This window comes from Bufo gargarizans, chromosome 1, assembly GCF_014858855.1.
Source record: "Bufo gargarizans isolate SCDJY-AF-19 chromosome 1, ASM1485885v1, whole genome shotgun sequence".
Taxonomy (NCBI): domain Eukaryota; kingdom Metazoa; phylum Chordata; class Amphibia; order Anura; family Bufonidae; genus Bufo; species Bufo gargarizans.
This window is the reverse complement of record NC_058080.1, coordinates 687,367,714-687,383,077: the sequence shown is the minus strand read 5'-3', so window position 1 is coordinate 687,383,077 and position 15,364 is coordinate 687,367,714. Positions and strand designations below refer to the sequence as shown.

The following is a 15,364-nucleotide window of genomic DNA, read 5'->3' as shown; positions in this document are numbered from 1 at the left end:
CAATGGAATATACAGTTAATGGACATGTGCATAACACAGCCCTAGCCCACAGAGATGACCCCCCACCGTGATGTATCTTTCTACAGAAAGCTTTCTATTCCTATTGAGATATATATAATGTAACTCCCAGTTATTTTTTGCTGTGTGAAGCGTGACATTTTTTTATATCATGGTCTGGATTATTTTCGTGCATAACAATTCACAATGAGTATACAAAATATTCATGAAGGGTCTCATATTAATAACCTTTAACCAGCAGCTTCGGCGCTCTGGGAGGATAATTTTTAGACAAAGATTAAAATAAAAAAATTAAAAATAAGAAACAAAGATGATGATATATGAGTAAGATGTAGAGAAAGCTCCAAAAAGGACTGGAAATTACATTTAAGAGGTTTAACATCTGTGAAAATGGAAACAGTTGGCAGTTTTATCGGTTAGAATTTCCTTCCACTGAGGGAGACTTGCTAAGCTTTAAAATGAAAGATTGAGTGGTCTTCTGCTCATACATATATCCCACTCCTAAGGCACTCTCACAAGGGTCCACGAGGCTGAGCTCAACGGTGCCGTTTGTCTGGGTTCCCTGTGTGCCAAAATCTATGCAAGGCCAGTATCCTGAAATATTTTGGGCCCACAGCTATAGATCTTTGCTCCCAGTACCCTTGCAGTAGGCGTGGCACCACATTTGCTATGTTCATTAAATACTTTTCTCGCTCGACATAGGGGATGTGTAGCGCAAGAACCAATTTGATCATTTGGCGGCATCATTAGAGAGGACCTGTCCCCTCTCCTGACATGTCTGTTTCAGTAACTACTTACATTCCCCATGTAATAATAATTCTGGAGCATCTATTCCTGTGACTCTCTGTTGTGCCATTCCTGTATTACTCCTGCTACAAGTTTACAAACAAATTACCAGCAGTCTGTAGTAAAGATACTGCTGGGTGTTACCAGTAGCAGGTGTGTTTGACTATGTCCAATCAGTCCTGCTGGTGTGAGACTGTGCAGGGACACACTCCCAAATGGTAACACCGATCTGTACCTTTACAGCAAGCTGCGCCGGGACTCCATTCCAGCAGCTCCAGGCCAATGTAGAGGGCAGTACCCCTTGCTTCACTGCCTTTACAGCAAGCTGCGCCGGGACTCCATTCCAGCAGCTCCAGGCCAATGTGGAGGGCAGTACCCCTTGCTTCACTGCTTGTGCACTGTACAATGGGCACATACAAAGTGAAACGAGGTGTACTGTCCTTGAACCTCTGTACCTGGGGCCACTGGAGAGGAGTTCAGGACTTATCTCTGGTGAATGATATATGGTCTTTAACTTAACAATACAGTAACTGATGGTTTTGTTATAGGCAGGTTTGGAACACTAAACCCCAACTTGCAAAAGGACATTCTGGTGGTTAGGGGCCCCAAACCTACAGTACTGACAGGTTCCCTTCAATATGGACTGGGTGATTAATTTAGGCTTCATTTTGATTTAAGTCTACAAAAATGCCCAACACAATCTCATACAGTATATGTGGCCAGGCCCAGGATAGATGAAAGTGTTACGTTTATGCCCCCCATACCATAAGAGATGGGTATAAAAAGCTATACAAAGAATTGTAACCTTACTATTAGTTTCTTATAAGGATGATCTCATGAAGAATACTCTTTCTTTACGCCCTATTAGGTTAAATGGACATTACAGATGGGTGCCTGCTAGACCCCCATTTATGAGACGGAGTGGAGAACCAGTAACGTAAAGTATCTCCCTGGCAAACCAGGCTCGTGTGTGAACCAAGAATCATAAAAAATACAGGAGCACATAAAAAATTCACAATGTTTAAAAATACATTATCCCATTCACAATACAAAAAACTAATCAATGATATAATTCTACTGTATCACAGAAATAACACGACTTACCTTCACTTGCAAAGAGGAAGCCACCTGGGCAGACTAGTGCCAGTGATGCCAGGAGCAGCCAAAGAGCCATGCCTGTGTGAGCTGCAAGAAAAGAAGATACTTAGAAAAATAAAAAAAACATAAAGAATCATCAAAATACTATAGAAATGCATTAATACATACGCACAGGGTGTTTTATTTTTTGGGGATTGAAGGTGCTTTTAATACTTCAAAATCACTGCATCAGTGTAGTTGTGACGAGGTGTGACATGTCTGTTGCCCTACTAAAACTGGCATCTAATACAATAAGGACCTGATGCCAGAATTGAAAACCTAGCCGAGCCAGCAAATCAGCCGCACTTGTGTGGGTGTTGTGTGCCCTTACAGTTTGGCTTATGGGTGGGTCCAAAATACTTTTCATATATCTCTTTAGAAATACAGTCAATACTTTTCAATAATCCCAAAATAGTAAGTATATATATTTATAGCCATAACTGCAACCAAATAGCTATTACGTGTGATGTTCCTGTTGAACACAGGGGGCAATAACATATAAGTTTGAACTTTGTAGTAATAATGTCCCAGTTAGTTTACTAGGACCAGCACCTTAAAGGGGTATCCGATTAGATAGAGAATAACAGATTGGTGGGACGTCTGACAACCGGGACCCCTACCGATCACAAGAACAGGTGTCCTGTGTGCCCTGTTTGAATGGAGTAATGCAGGGATGTGGATTCTGATTCATAGTTAAAGCTAGTTTTTAGTGGAGTTGGAGTTGGTAGAAATTTACCAACTTTGACTCCAGCTTAAAAAACATCTGTTATTAATATTGTGTAATTTATTAACTTCCATAAAAATGTTGAAAAGTTTTGAAATGTTAATACAATCTAATCTATTAATATAATGCCCTTAGTTATCAAAATCAGTGATAAGCAGGGTGTTCTAGTGGTCATAGAAAATAAGTTCTCCCCTCTCCTGTGTTCTCCTCTGTCCTTATACTATAAACAGTGATAAACAGGGTATTATAGTTGAGATAGATAATCAGTTCTCCCCTTTCCTGTGTTCTCTCCTGTCCCTTATACCAGTGTTCCTCAACTCCAGTCCTCAAGGCCTACCTACCGGTCACGATTTGAGAATATCCCTCAGAATGAATACCTGTGGTAAGTCCTAATGCACTGACACTACTTATATAGCCTTCTCAATACTAAGGAAATCCGGAAAACATTACCGGCAGGTGGGCACTGAGGACCGGAGTTGAGGAACCCTGCCTTATACTATAAACAGTAATAATCAGGGTGTTGTAGTGGTGATAGATAATCAGTTCTCACCTCTCCTGTGTTCTCCTCTGTCCTTATACTACAAATAGTGATACGCAGGGTGTTCTAGTGGTGATAATCAGTTCTCCCCTCTCTTGTGTTCTCCTCTGTCCTTATACTACAAATAGTGATAAGCAGGGTGTTCTAGTGGTGATAATCAGTTCTCCCCTCTCCTGTCATTATACTACAAATAGTGATAAGCAGGGTTTTCTAGTGGTGATAGATAATCAGTTCTCTCCTGCCCTCATACTATAAACATTGGTAAGCAGGGTGTTCTAGGGGTGATAGATGATCAGTTCTCCCCTCTCCTATGTTCTCCCCTGTCCCTTACACCAGTGTTCCTCAACTCCAGTCCTCACGATTTTAGAAAATCCCTCATAATGAATACGTGTGGTAAGTCGTGATCCACTGACACTTATTATATCACCTTCTCAATACTAAGGAAATCCTGAAAACATGACTGGCAGGTGGGCCCTGAGGACTGGAGTTGAGGAACCCTGCCTTATACTATAAACAATGATAATCAGGGTGTTGTAGTGGTGATAGATAATTAGTTCTCCCTTCTGTGTTCTCCTCTGTCCTTATACTATAAACATCAATAAGCAGGGTGTTCTAGTGGTGATAGATAATCAGTTCTCACCTCTCCTATGTTCTCCTCTGTCCTTATACTATGAACAGTGATAAGCAGGGTGTTTTAATGGTGATAGAAAATCAGTTCTCACCTGTCCTGTCCTGTCCTTATACTACAAATAGTGATAAGCAGGGTGTTCTAGTGGTGATAGATAATCCATTCTCCCCTCTCATGTGTTCTCTCATATCCTTATACTATGAACAGTGATAAGCAGGGTGTTGTAGTGGTGATAAATAATCAGTTATCTCCTCTCCTATGTTCTCTCCTGTCCTTATACTATAAACAGTGATAAGCAGGGTGTTCTAGTGGTGATACCTAATCACCTCTGACATGTCATCATAGTAGTAATTGGCCTGAGCCTGTACAGGGAGCCCACCTTTCTCAGGAACCCCCGGGGATTCCCCTGTTCCCATGTAGGCCAGTCCGAGCCTGAGTGGGCAGCTCTGTTAGGGCATCATACTGACTATACTGACTCATTAGTAGCTCTCTTTAGCTCTAAAAGGGGCTGGTGGACTAGCCTCAGGTTAGACCATCAGTATCAGATCAGCATAGTTGCCAACATTTTCAGAGACATTGAAGGCACATTTTGCTTGTCCCGACTCAAAAACAGGCAGGGTTTATTGAAAACCCTACACAGAAGTGTGTGTTCCTGTGTGGGTCGGCTACATTTATATGTATACACCCTGAATTAGCAGTTGTGCCCCCAGTATATTTCAGCACCATTCTAATGGTCACTTATAATTAATTCATTTTATGCAGCTAATTTTTTGTGCAGATATCTGCGATAAAGCAACTAAGGTCTATGCAATGCAGCATCACAGTCAGCAGCACCATGCTCATGGCTGCCACAATTAAATTAATTAAACTAAGAAAGTTTACGCATGTTCTGAATCCCTGTGCTTATCAACTTGGTGGTAGAACAGCATGAAATTTGTCAGAAGTGAAGAAAAAAGGGGTAGCAGGCTGAAGTTCCCTCTAGGGAACAGTTGTGCTATTTGTAGGATGCACACAGAACCAGTGACATAAGGTGTAGCAGCGCTGCGTTTGTCATTTGAAACAAATCACTGTGAAACTGTAAAGGGAAGGGCTAGTGGTTGACTTGATCCCATTGAAAATTCTGCAGGCACAGAGGTGGTCGAGACAATCAGGTTTATCTATTCCCTTAAGGAGGCACAGGTTAATTGCTAAAGTTTATCATGAGGCATGAGGCTTGGTGGCTATTTTTGGTGGGAACAATCTAGTAATCAGTAGGACTAACAGGAAAATCTTTAAAGCATAGTCTTTCTTGTTAACAGCAGGGCGTTCAGAGAACATGGAAAACACAAGTCTATCTAACAAGGTTTCCTCCACATTGCCTCCTTGGGTGCCAGGTTCTCAGGTCACCCATTGCCGATTCAGTCAATAATGTGGGAGATTACCTCTCCAGAAGAAATATTAGCATGACACAACATTTGACTGGATTACTAGCTTGTGGTTCTTATACCCAAGGCCTGATTTTGGTCTTGCTGGGATTCTCATGTTCTTCTGCAAACTTGGATTCAGTAGTGCCACACTACTACTCTTGTTCTCGCTCTCTAGGAGCCACAGATTAAATGACCCAACTCACGAGAGTTCCTTCTTCATCCACAGTCCATCCCATTCAGACCTACACAGCCGCCAGAATACCTCTCAGCTCAGTTCTGTTTCATGGTTCTGAATGACATAAAAGTTTAGTGATAATAGATTTACGCCAAAAAATTGTGGCACTACAACCCATTCCTATAAGTTGTCTGTCACCCCTCCCATAAAATGCCATGGTACAATGTTTCTAAGGCTACATATTCCTTGTGACTCTTGTTTCTTTCTGTCATTTCAAAGCAATAAACAGGAGGCATATGCCCAGTAATTGTCACCTCCGTCCAAACCTCTCCAAAGTAAGAGCACCACAGCATACATATCATTAAACAACAGTAAAGGGTACAGCTAGGACAGGTGTTAGCAACCTCTGGCACTCCAACCCTGCACTAGGACAACAAACATCAATATACACCGTAGCACACTGTAACAATATCATGAAGTCTTAGCTGTGATATTACAACCTCAAAGACAAGGGAATGTCAGGATCCAAGACTATAAGACAGGCATCAGCCACCTTCAGCACTTCAGCTGTTGTGATACTACAACCCCAGCATGATCCATTTAGTTCTGTGCAAGTCCAGAGAACAGTCAAGCAAGTGTGCATGAAGGGCGATGTAGTTTCACAATACCTGGAGTGCCGGAGGTTGCTGATCACTGCTATAAGGAGTAGAGATGACCAGATTCTACATGAAGAAAACTCGTTACTAATTACCCAAAAGATTAACATTTTAACAAATCTGAAGCTTTTGTGATGTGTTCTGCATGATTTGCTCAACATGGCAGCCACCATTTAACACGTCCGAAGACAGGCAAGAAGGCATCTACCATCAAAAATGATAATAAAAAAAAGCATAAAAATCAGACAGTCTGTTACAAAAGAGGCAGTTTTTTGTTTTTGTTTTTATTACCGACTCCCATCGGTTTACCCATATCCATTCATATATTTCACTTTCACATTACTAATGCTGTCTTGGTGAAGTTGGAGCTTGAAGGGGTTGGATACAGTTCTAAGAAATTCCAGACTTTGATACATGACTTTTCAGGACAACTGGGGCAAATTCGATTTGGGACAAATTTATTCTGACCTAATCGAACCTGATGGCCTTTTTGACTGAATCTGACAAAAAAAAAAAAACAAAGGGGAAATTTGCTCTCTAATAAGGAGGGAACTACATGGGATTATAGTTATTATACATGGATCCATCAGAGGTTTTTGCAGGAATTTCCGTGCCGAAAAAAGTGTTGCCATCACTGGGGATACTTGCCCAGGGTGGCAACGTTTGTCTAGTAGTCCAACCAATCTGCCACTGCTGCTGGGGAGAAGAATCTCCCTTGTCCAGTTACACACTATTCATTGGGAAATATGTTTGCACTTGTGACCCAGGCTGGGCGAATAAATGAAGGACTCAGCAGCGGCTGTGGGCAACTCACCTGTGAATATTTGAAGGTTCGGGACGGATTGCCCACCGATTTTTTTTACTGTTTTTATATATCACAGTCTTTTTGTTAACCTGGGATAAATTTTTTTATAAAATTCTGTAGCTGTTGAGCTCAAGTTTTGGACTAAGCCTTATATTGATGTTCTAAAAATGATTATCAATTATTTATTGTTGATGGTATTAATAGTAAATCTTTAATGAACAAAGGCTGTGTCCAACAATTTTCTAGAAGGTTGTATGTCTATTTGTGCAATTGATTTATTAAACTGTACTTATGTGTTTATCTGTATAAGGTGTAACTTACAATCTCATACTCAGGGTATCCCATATCCCGTTGGGTGGATGGAACATGGTCAGGGTTATTCCTCTTCACATGTTTAGCAAAATTAACAAGGGAGGAACCCACACCAAGAAGGGACTACGTAACCAACTAAAGGACGAGTAAGCATGGTTGGAAAACAAGCACCATGGTTTGTTGGCCTTGAATGCTCTACTTTACATGTGGCAACACAAGCAAGAGGCCCTATTAAATGTTTTGCTCCAGGACTCACTTTCATCTGTGCTCTAGCTAAAACACCTAATTGACTAACTCACGTGCAAAATTAGGTAATTAATACATACAATGTGAGCTGACTGGAAGGGTATATTTTCACAGTCCTCTGCTCTTTCGGTGACCACTTAGTGGGTGGAATTAAGCCATTTATCAGAAATATCTTATATATGTAATTTTATTATTTTGTTTTTTATAGGACATTGGTTCAGGTACTTTTTACGTTATCCGCTTTAGGGGTCAGGATGCATAACTAGTTTATACAATCCATCGGTGAGAAGGCAGATAACTAATAATGATAGCCCATTGTGTGACTATGATTGGCCACCAATGTCTGACAGGCCACTAGAATACCTGAGGACCCTGGACCCAGGCTCTAACAACTTTAAAAAGTCCAACAGAAGCCAACCTCATTTGGAGATGACTTTGAAGCCAGCCTGCTGGTTGGGTCTACGTCTTATGAGATGATTCACGTATAGACTTTACTGATGATATGTCCTGGGTGTGCAATGATAACACCAAACATTACAATGCAATTAAAAGTAGACATGCACATGTTCTATAAATAAAGGGTGGACCTCAGAATCATCTCTTCTGGGCCCAAGGACCCCCAGTCCAATTCAAATTGCTATATACTGGTCTTGACTCCGTGAACATTTCTTTCTAGAACACATCAGTTATGTAAGGAGTGGACCTATTATCTGCTGGGGGTCATTACTCTGTGACCAGGGAAACTCTCTAGAGCCCAGATGATTATCATCTAACAGCTCCTGTGCCTCACTAACTAATTGGCACTAAGACCTACTGTAGAAAGGATATCTCTAATGACAGAATAGTAATCTCCATGTTGTCCTCAATGACAGGTCTTCATAGAACCTCTCTATTGCTACTCTTCCAATTTACTAGCACCTAACTTTATTATTTGCTGTTGGACCATGTTACTATAATGTGATATAAGTGCTCTGTAAGACTCGGTTCCTTTCATGATCTACCTCCACTACATGACAAACAACATGTCTCATGTGTCGATGTTGCCACGGAGATAGGAAAAAAAGAAATGATTTGTGATGTGTTACATGAACCTGTCAAGTACAGCAGGCAAAGGGAGTAGATACACAATTCAGAGCCAGAATCATGACAGATATATTGTTCTATAAACCAGGGACCTATGTTCCAACATTGCCAGGCAACTTAGAATTGATCAGTAGTGGAAAACTGTTAATTTATATTTGGGGAGATTTTATTTCTCAATGTAATTCTTTCTTTCATTCCGTCTACTTAGGCTCTATAAACGGCAGAAAAAACTCTTAATATACATGCTGAACATAAGTTCCCAACGTGTGCCACTGTATGCCATGACACTCGTTGACTTATATACATTTTTTATGGCATCCCAAGGCATTGAAAGGTCTATTCAACTGGGCAGTATCCAGTACTAACTTATACCAGCCAAACGTACACCTAAAAGGACACTTGTCATATATATCGGGCCTACTATACCCTATGTACACACTAAGGAAAACTTATTAATCCTCTACACAAGTTTCCGGGCCCACAACATTTCTGCTGCAATGCTACATATATGTGGTGCAAAGAAAGCCTAAATAAGCCCAAATGTAAAACTTGTAGATTTGTTTTACATTAGAAATAATTAAGGGGAGTTAGCAACTTTAAAGGGAACCTGTCACCAGTTTTATGGTGTCTGTCACGGAAAGGTGTACAGGAAACAAGACAATGCAAAATGAATATATGACTCACTGGATCCAAAACTAAGGAACAAAAGGGAGACCCCTGCATAAGACCTGGCACTCTCCCTGAATGCTCAGCCTATGCGAAAACCCCAATGGTGGATGATCGCATATCCTCGTACCTCGACTATCTAACACCTGAACACCCTACAATAGTGAGGGGACAAGACCACCGTCTCCCTACACTAGACACGGAGGGAGTCAGGGTCACCTGGGATCCAGCAAACAGAAAATCACAAATGAATGTACAGCACTTATCTTGTAGAAGACTGGGAAATAGGATCAGCATGCACACACACTCCAGGAAGTTGTATAAACCGCACACTAATGCATTATGGGGAGGAATTTAAAGGGATGCAATCAGTCCAACAGCTGAGAGAGGCTAACGAGATGAGGAACTGAAAACCAAAACAAAGAAAAGCTCAAGGAGGAGGTTCTGCAAGGCATCTGTCAGAGCTTCTCAGATGTCTGGTTGTGACAGTACCCCTCCCTCTACGAGTGGACTCCGGACACTCAGAGCCCACCTTCTCAGGATGGGACCTATGGAAAGCCCTTATGAGACGAATGGCCTTAATGTCCGTCACTGGGACCCACATTCTCTCCTCAGGACCATAACCCTCCCAATGAACGAGGTACTGGAGAGAACCGCGGACAACACGAGAATCCACAATCCTAGAGACCTGAAATTCAAGATTCCCATCAACCATAATCGGAGGAGGAGGCAAAGGCGAGGGTACAATGGGTTGAACATAAGGTTTTAATAAGGACTTATGAAAAACATTATGGATCTTCCAAGTCTGAGGAAGATCAAGACGGTAGGCAACAGGATTGATGACAGACAGGATTTTGTAAGGCCCAATAAACTTAGGACCCAACTTCCAGGAGGGAACCTTCAATTTGATATTCTTGGTAGACAACCACACCAGATCACCAACATTCAGGTCCGGACCAGGCACACGTCTCTTATCTGCCACACGCTTATATCTCTCACTCTCGCTCTTTAGATTATCCTGAATCTTTTGCCAAATAGATGACAAAGACAAGGAGAATCTGTCCTCATCAGGTAAACCAGAAGACCCCTCTCCCGAGAAAGTCCCAAACTGCGGATGAAACCCATATGCACCAAAAAATGGTGACTTATCAGAGGACTCCTGACGACGGTTATTTAAAGCAAACTCAGCAAGGGACAAAAAAGAACACCAATCCTCCTGATTCTCCGCCACAAAACAGCGCAGATATGTCTCCAGATTCTGATTGACGCGCTCTGTCTGGCCATTCGACTGCGGGTGGAAAGCAGAAGAGAATGACAACCGAACCCCCAAGCAAGAACAGAAAGCCTTCCAGAATCTGGAAACAAACTGCGTGCCCCTATCAGAGACTATGTCTGAAGGAATACCATGCAATTTGACAATGTGATCAATAAATGCCTGCGCCAGCGTCTTAGCATTGGGAAAACCAGGAAAAGGGATGAAATGCACCATTTTGCTAAAACGGTCCACCACCACCAGAATCACAGTCTTCCCCGAGGAACAAGGCAGGTCCGTTATGAAGTCCATGGACAGATGTGTCCAAGGACGGGAAGTAATGGGTAAGGGAAGGAGAGGACCTGATGGCCGTGAATGAGGGACTTTGGCACAAGCGCAAGTCTCGCAGGCTGCCACAAAACCCTCAACCGACTTACGAAGCGCAGGCCACCAGAATCTCCAAGCGATGAGATCCACTGTGGCTCTTGCCCCCGGGTGCCCAGTAAGGACCGTATCGTGGTGTTCCTTAAAAATCTTGTGTCTTAAAGCGAGAGGCACAAACAACCTCCCAGGAGGACAAAGATCAGGAGCCTCTGACTGGGCTGCCTGCATCTCTGCCTCCAATTCAGGAAAAAGAGCAGAGACCACCACACCTTCGGCCAAGATGGGACCCGGGTCTTCAAAATTCCCACCTCCCGGAAAACAACGTGACAGAGCATCTGCCTTCACATTCTTAACCCCAGGGCGGAACGTGACAACAAAATTAAACCTTGAAAAGAACAAAGACCATCTGGCCTGTCTCGGGTTCAGACGCTTGGCTGACTCCAAGTAAGCCACATTTTTATGGTCAGTAAACACGGTAATAGGGTGTCTGGCTCCCTCTAGCCAATGGCGCCATTCCTCAAAAGCCAACTTGATGGCCAACAACTCCCTATCGCCCACATCGCAATTTCTCTCTGCGGAGGAGAGTTTCTTCGAGAAAAAGGCACACGGTCGCCATTTGGCAGGAGAGGAACCCTGAGACAAGACCGCACCCACACCCACCTCAGAAGCATCAACCTCAACTATGAAGGGTAGAGAAATATCAGGTTGTACCAAGATGGGAGCGGAAGCAAAACTCTCCTTGATATTAGAAAAGGCCTTACGCGCCTCTACCGACCAGGAAGAAAAATCTACCCCCTTTCTGGTCATATCAGTGAGTGGTTTAACAATAGAGGAATAATTCAAAATAAACTTCCTGTAAAAATTGGCAAAGCCCAAAAAACGCATCAGCGCCTTCTGATTCTCAGGAAGCTCCCACTCAAGCACAGCGCGGACCTTCTCGGGGTCCATGCGAAAACCAGAAGCGGAGAGAAGAAACCCCAGAAATTGAATTTCTGGAACCGCAAACACACATTTTTCCAGTTTCGCGTATAATTTATTCTCCCGCAGGATGAGCAAGACCTGACGTAAGTGTTCCTTATAAGTTTTGAAATCAGGAGAAAAAATCAAAATGTCATCCAAATACACTAATACAAATTTTCCCATTAAATGATAAAAAATGCTGTTCACGAAATGCTGAAAAACGGCTGGGGCATTCATCAAACCAAAAGGCATAACCAAATTCTCAAAATGGCCCTCAGGGGTATTGAAGGCTGTCTTCCATTCGTCTCCTTCTCTGACCCTGACCAGGTTGTATGCCCCTCTTAGATCTAATTTGGAAAAGACTTTAGCCCCAACAATCTGGTTAAAGAGGTCCGGAACCCCCAATAAGACCTCAGATCAGACCCCCAATCAGGCCTTAGTTCAGACCCCAATGTAAATGACCCCCAATAAGACCTCAGATAAGAGCCCATGCTTATAATCAGCCCACATATGCCTCATCAGCCCCCATTACCTCTCATCAGCACCCATATGCCTCTCATCAGCCCTCATGCCTCTCATCAGCCCCATATCAGCCCCCATACCTATCAGCCCCATATCAGGCCTCATCCCTCTCATTAGCCCCCATATCAGCCCCTATGCCTCTCATCACACCCATATCAGCCCCCATGCCTCTCATCAGCCCCCATGCATCTCATCAGCCCCCTATCAGCACCTATGCCTCTCATCACCGCCATATCAGCCCCTATGCCTCTCATCAGACCCCATAATAAGCCCTTATGCCTCTCATCAGCCCCATTATCAGCCCTTATACCTCTCATCAGCCCCCAATATCATCCCTTATGTCTCTCATCACCCCCATTGCCTCAGATCAGCCCCCATTGCCTCATGCCAGATAACATAAATAAACCAATACCTCTCCAGCTCCCAGACGCCGCCGCTCCTCACTGCCTATGCTCTGTCTTCCTCCTGCTGTTGGCTGTGCTGTGAACTGGCGCGCACAGAGTGAGGTCACAGACCAGGAAGCGGTGAGTACTGAGCCTTCACCAATTACCGGTGCTCTGGTACTAATGAGCGCTTCCATAATGGAAGCACTCATTAGTATTCGCCAGATAAGACGCTAGGGCATTTTCCCCCCACTTTTGAGTCCCCCACTTATGCGTCTTATGGGCGAAAAAATATGACAGTTATTTTTTAGGGTACCGTGTGTCATTAATTATTTAAAAGGCACCATCTGTGTGGTACTAGTGTTTTCAAGGGGCTCTCTCTTTCTGCAGTAAAGTATTGGGGAGCACAGTGGGCACAGTATTGGTGGGGCATCATGGGGTGTTCAGAAGGTAGGAAGGATGATGGAAAAAACGGAAGCTAAGATGTCTGTGTGTCAAACTCTGCAGGGACAGCAGATGGCTGAAAGAAATCATTATGGAGGTCTGGCCCAAATGGAGAAAATGAGGAAAGAGAATGTCACCGGATGTAAGAGGTATGTGGCACTGTATGTTTTGTAGCGCTGCTGTAATGTTTTGCAATTAAGTCTTTAATAGTAAGGCTGGAGGGAAGGGGTTAGGTTTAGAATTTAGGATGGGGGTGCACTGTTTCAATTTTCACCTCAGGAGGCAGAAAGGCTAGGTACACTGCTGGATGGCACAATACATAAAGAGGTGTTAGGTGGCGGGCTTCTTACTAAAAACTACCCAGATGACTGCCTAGATGAAGATGGCATTAAGGGCCAGCAACATTGGTTAGGGTCATTTATGAGCAAGCAAACCTGCAATATATATATATATATATATATATATATATAGAGAGAGAGAGATAGATCAGCTTTTAGTTTAGAGCACATATAAATTACATTTGGGGTTCAATTAAAGGGACAGATTTAGTAATATTTTTATTATGTACACAGCATATGGATATAACAGAGATGAAGGTCCCTAGCTCAGTTAGGGCCCCTCTCTATTAGCCAAAGTGGCAACATGTAATAGCCTCCATGTAATACCATATTTGCTCTACAGCGTCAGACCCCTGCTTATTAGCTCATTGTCAGCAATAAGAACTGGATTCTCTACATCTACAAAAATATATACTGCGCAATACATCTGAATAGAATAGTATAATAGCACAGCCCCTATATAGGAAACTGACATAGTCTTTCATCACATATGATCCCACATCAGCATATACCAGATCCTTCAAAATACAGAGGAAAGGTTTGTTTCCGGATGTGGATCCGTCTGACAAATGTATTTAAATCCTGGATCTGTCTCTCCGGTGTCATCCAAAAAAACGGATCCGGTATTTATGTTTTTTACATTTTTAAAGGTCTGCGCAGATCCGTCAATGCGGCAATTTCCTGATCACTTGGTACCGGATTCGGCATTAATACATTTCAATGGAAATGAATGCCGGATCTGGCAATCCGGCAAGTGTTCCGGATTTTTGGCCGGAGAAAATACCACAGCATGCTATGGTATTTTCTCTGGCCAAATACCGTAAAAGGGACGGAACGGAAGACATCCTGATGCATACTGAACAGATTGCTTCCCATTCAGAATGCATTAGGACAAAACTGAAGCGTATTTTTCCGGTATTGAGCCACAATACCGGAAAACTTTAATGCTAGCGTGAAAGTAGCCTAAGATAGTTATGGCTCAGTACATTAAATGTGAGACTGTGTATGAAGAACTGCATGTCCAATGAATATTTTTCTTCTGCCTCCAAACACGGAAATCCAATGTTACAGGAAACCATCAAAACCTATCATAAACATTTTATGGGAGATTCAAAATTGATAACAGATCCATTTACTCTTCTATAGATTTTATGTGGCAGCTTTGCCTCTGTTCTGAGGCTACAAGAAAATGTGATGATAGTAATAAAATGCACAGTGTGGAAGTTATCTGTAATTTATTGTACTTACTGCCAGGGCCGGCTCCAGGTTCACGTGGGCCCTTGGGCGATAAATCTCAGTGGGCCCCCTTGTGGCATTTGTCAAATGTCACCACGGCATCTGAGAGTGTTAAAAAACGGAATCGCAGGCTTCCTGCTCAGATGCGCCTTCCCCCAGCAGAGATCAGGGAAAGCACCCTGTTCTAAAAATGAGCCACAGCCTGTACTATGCTTCCAGGCTCATTATTAGTATAACCCAGTTAAGGCCACTAGGTGGCAGCACTAAACTGTGATATAGTGATTTATATACAGAATAATGGAACAATTTATATTATTCTGTATAAGTTGCAATCTGATAAAAAGTAATTTGAAAAAGTAAAAAAAAAGTTTTGAAAATATAAAAAAAACTTAAAACATAAAATCACCCCAAAAAGTTAGCCCATATGGTGGAGGATGTAACATAGAAAAAAAAAAAAGGCTGATTTGCCTTTTTTCATCACTTTATCTCCCAAGAAAATTGAATAAAAAGTGATCATACACACTCCAAAATGATATTGTCAAAAAAAGACAGATTTCCCTCAAATGAGCCCCCACACATCTCCGTAGACATAAGTATAAAAAAAAAGTTATGGGGGTCACCGGGGAGCAGGGGTTCTGTTAGGTTTGCCACCTTTCCCAACAAAA

The 15,364-nt window shown here is 42.6% G+C and overlaps 1 protein-coding gene across 7 annotated transcripts in view; it reads right to left on the bottom strand.

Moving 5' to 3' along the window:
• Positions 1-15,364, bottom strand: part of GHR (growth hormone receptor) — a 399,721-nt gene that overhangs the window by 112,779 nt on the left and 271,578 nt on the right. For all 7 annotated transcript variants that reach the window (XM_044276187.1, XM_044276188.1, XM_044276184.1 and 4 more), the window contains one exon: positions 1,909-1,989. In XM_044276187.1, the coding sequence (XP_044132122.1) occupies positions 1,909-1,978 (70 nt within the window). In that variant the 5' untranslated portion in view covers positions 1,979-1,989. The remainder of the gene's footprint in view (positions 1-1,908; positions 1,990-15,364) is intronic.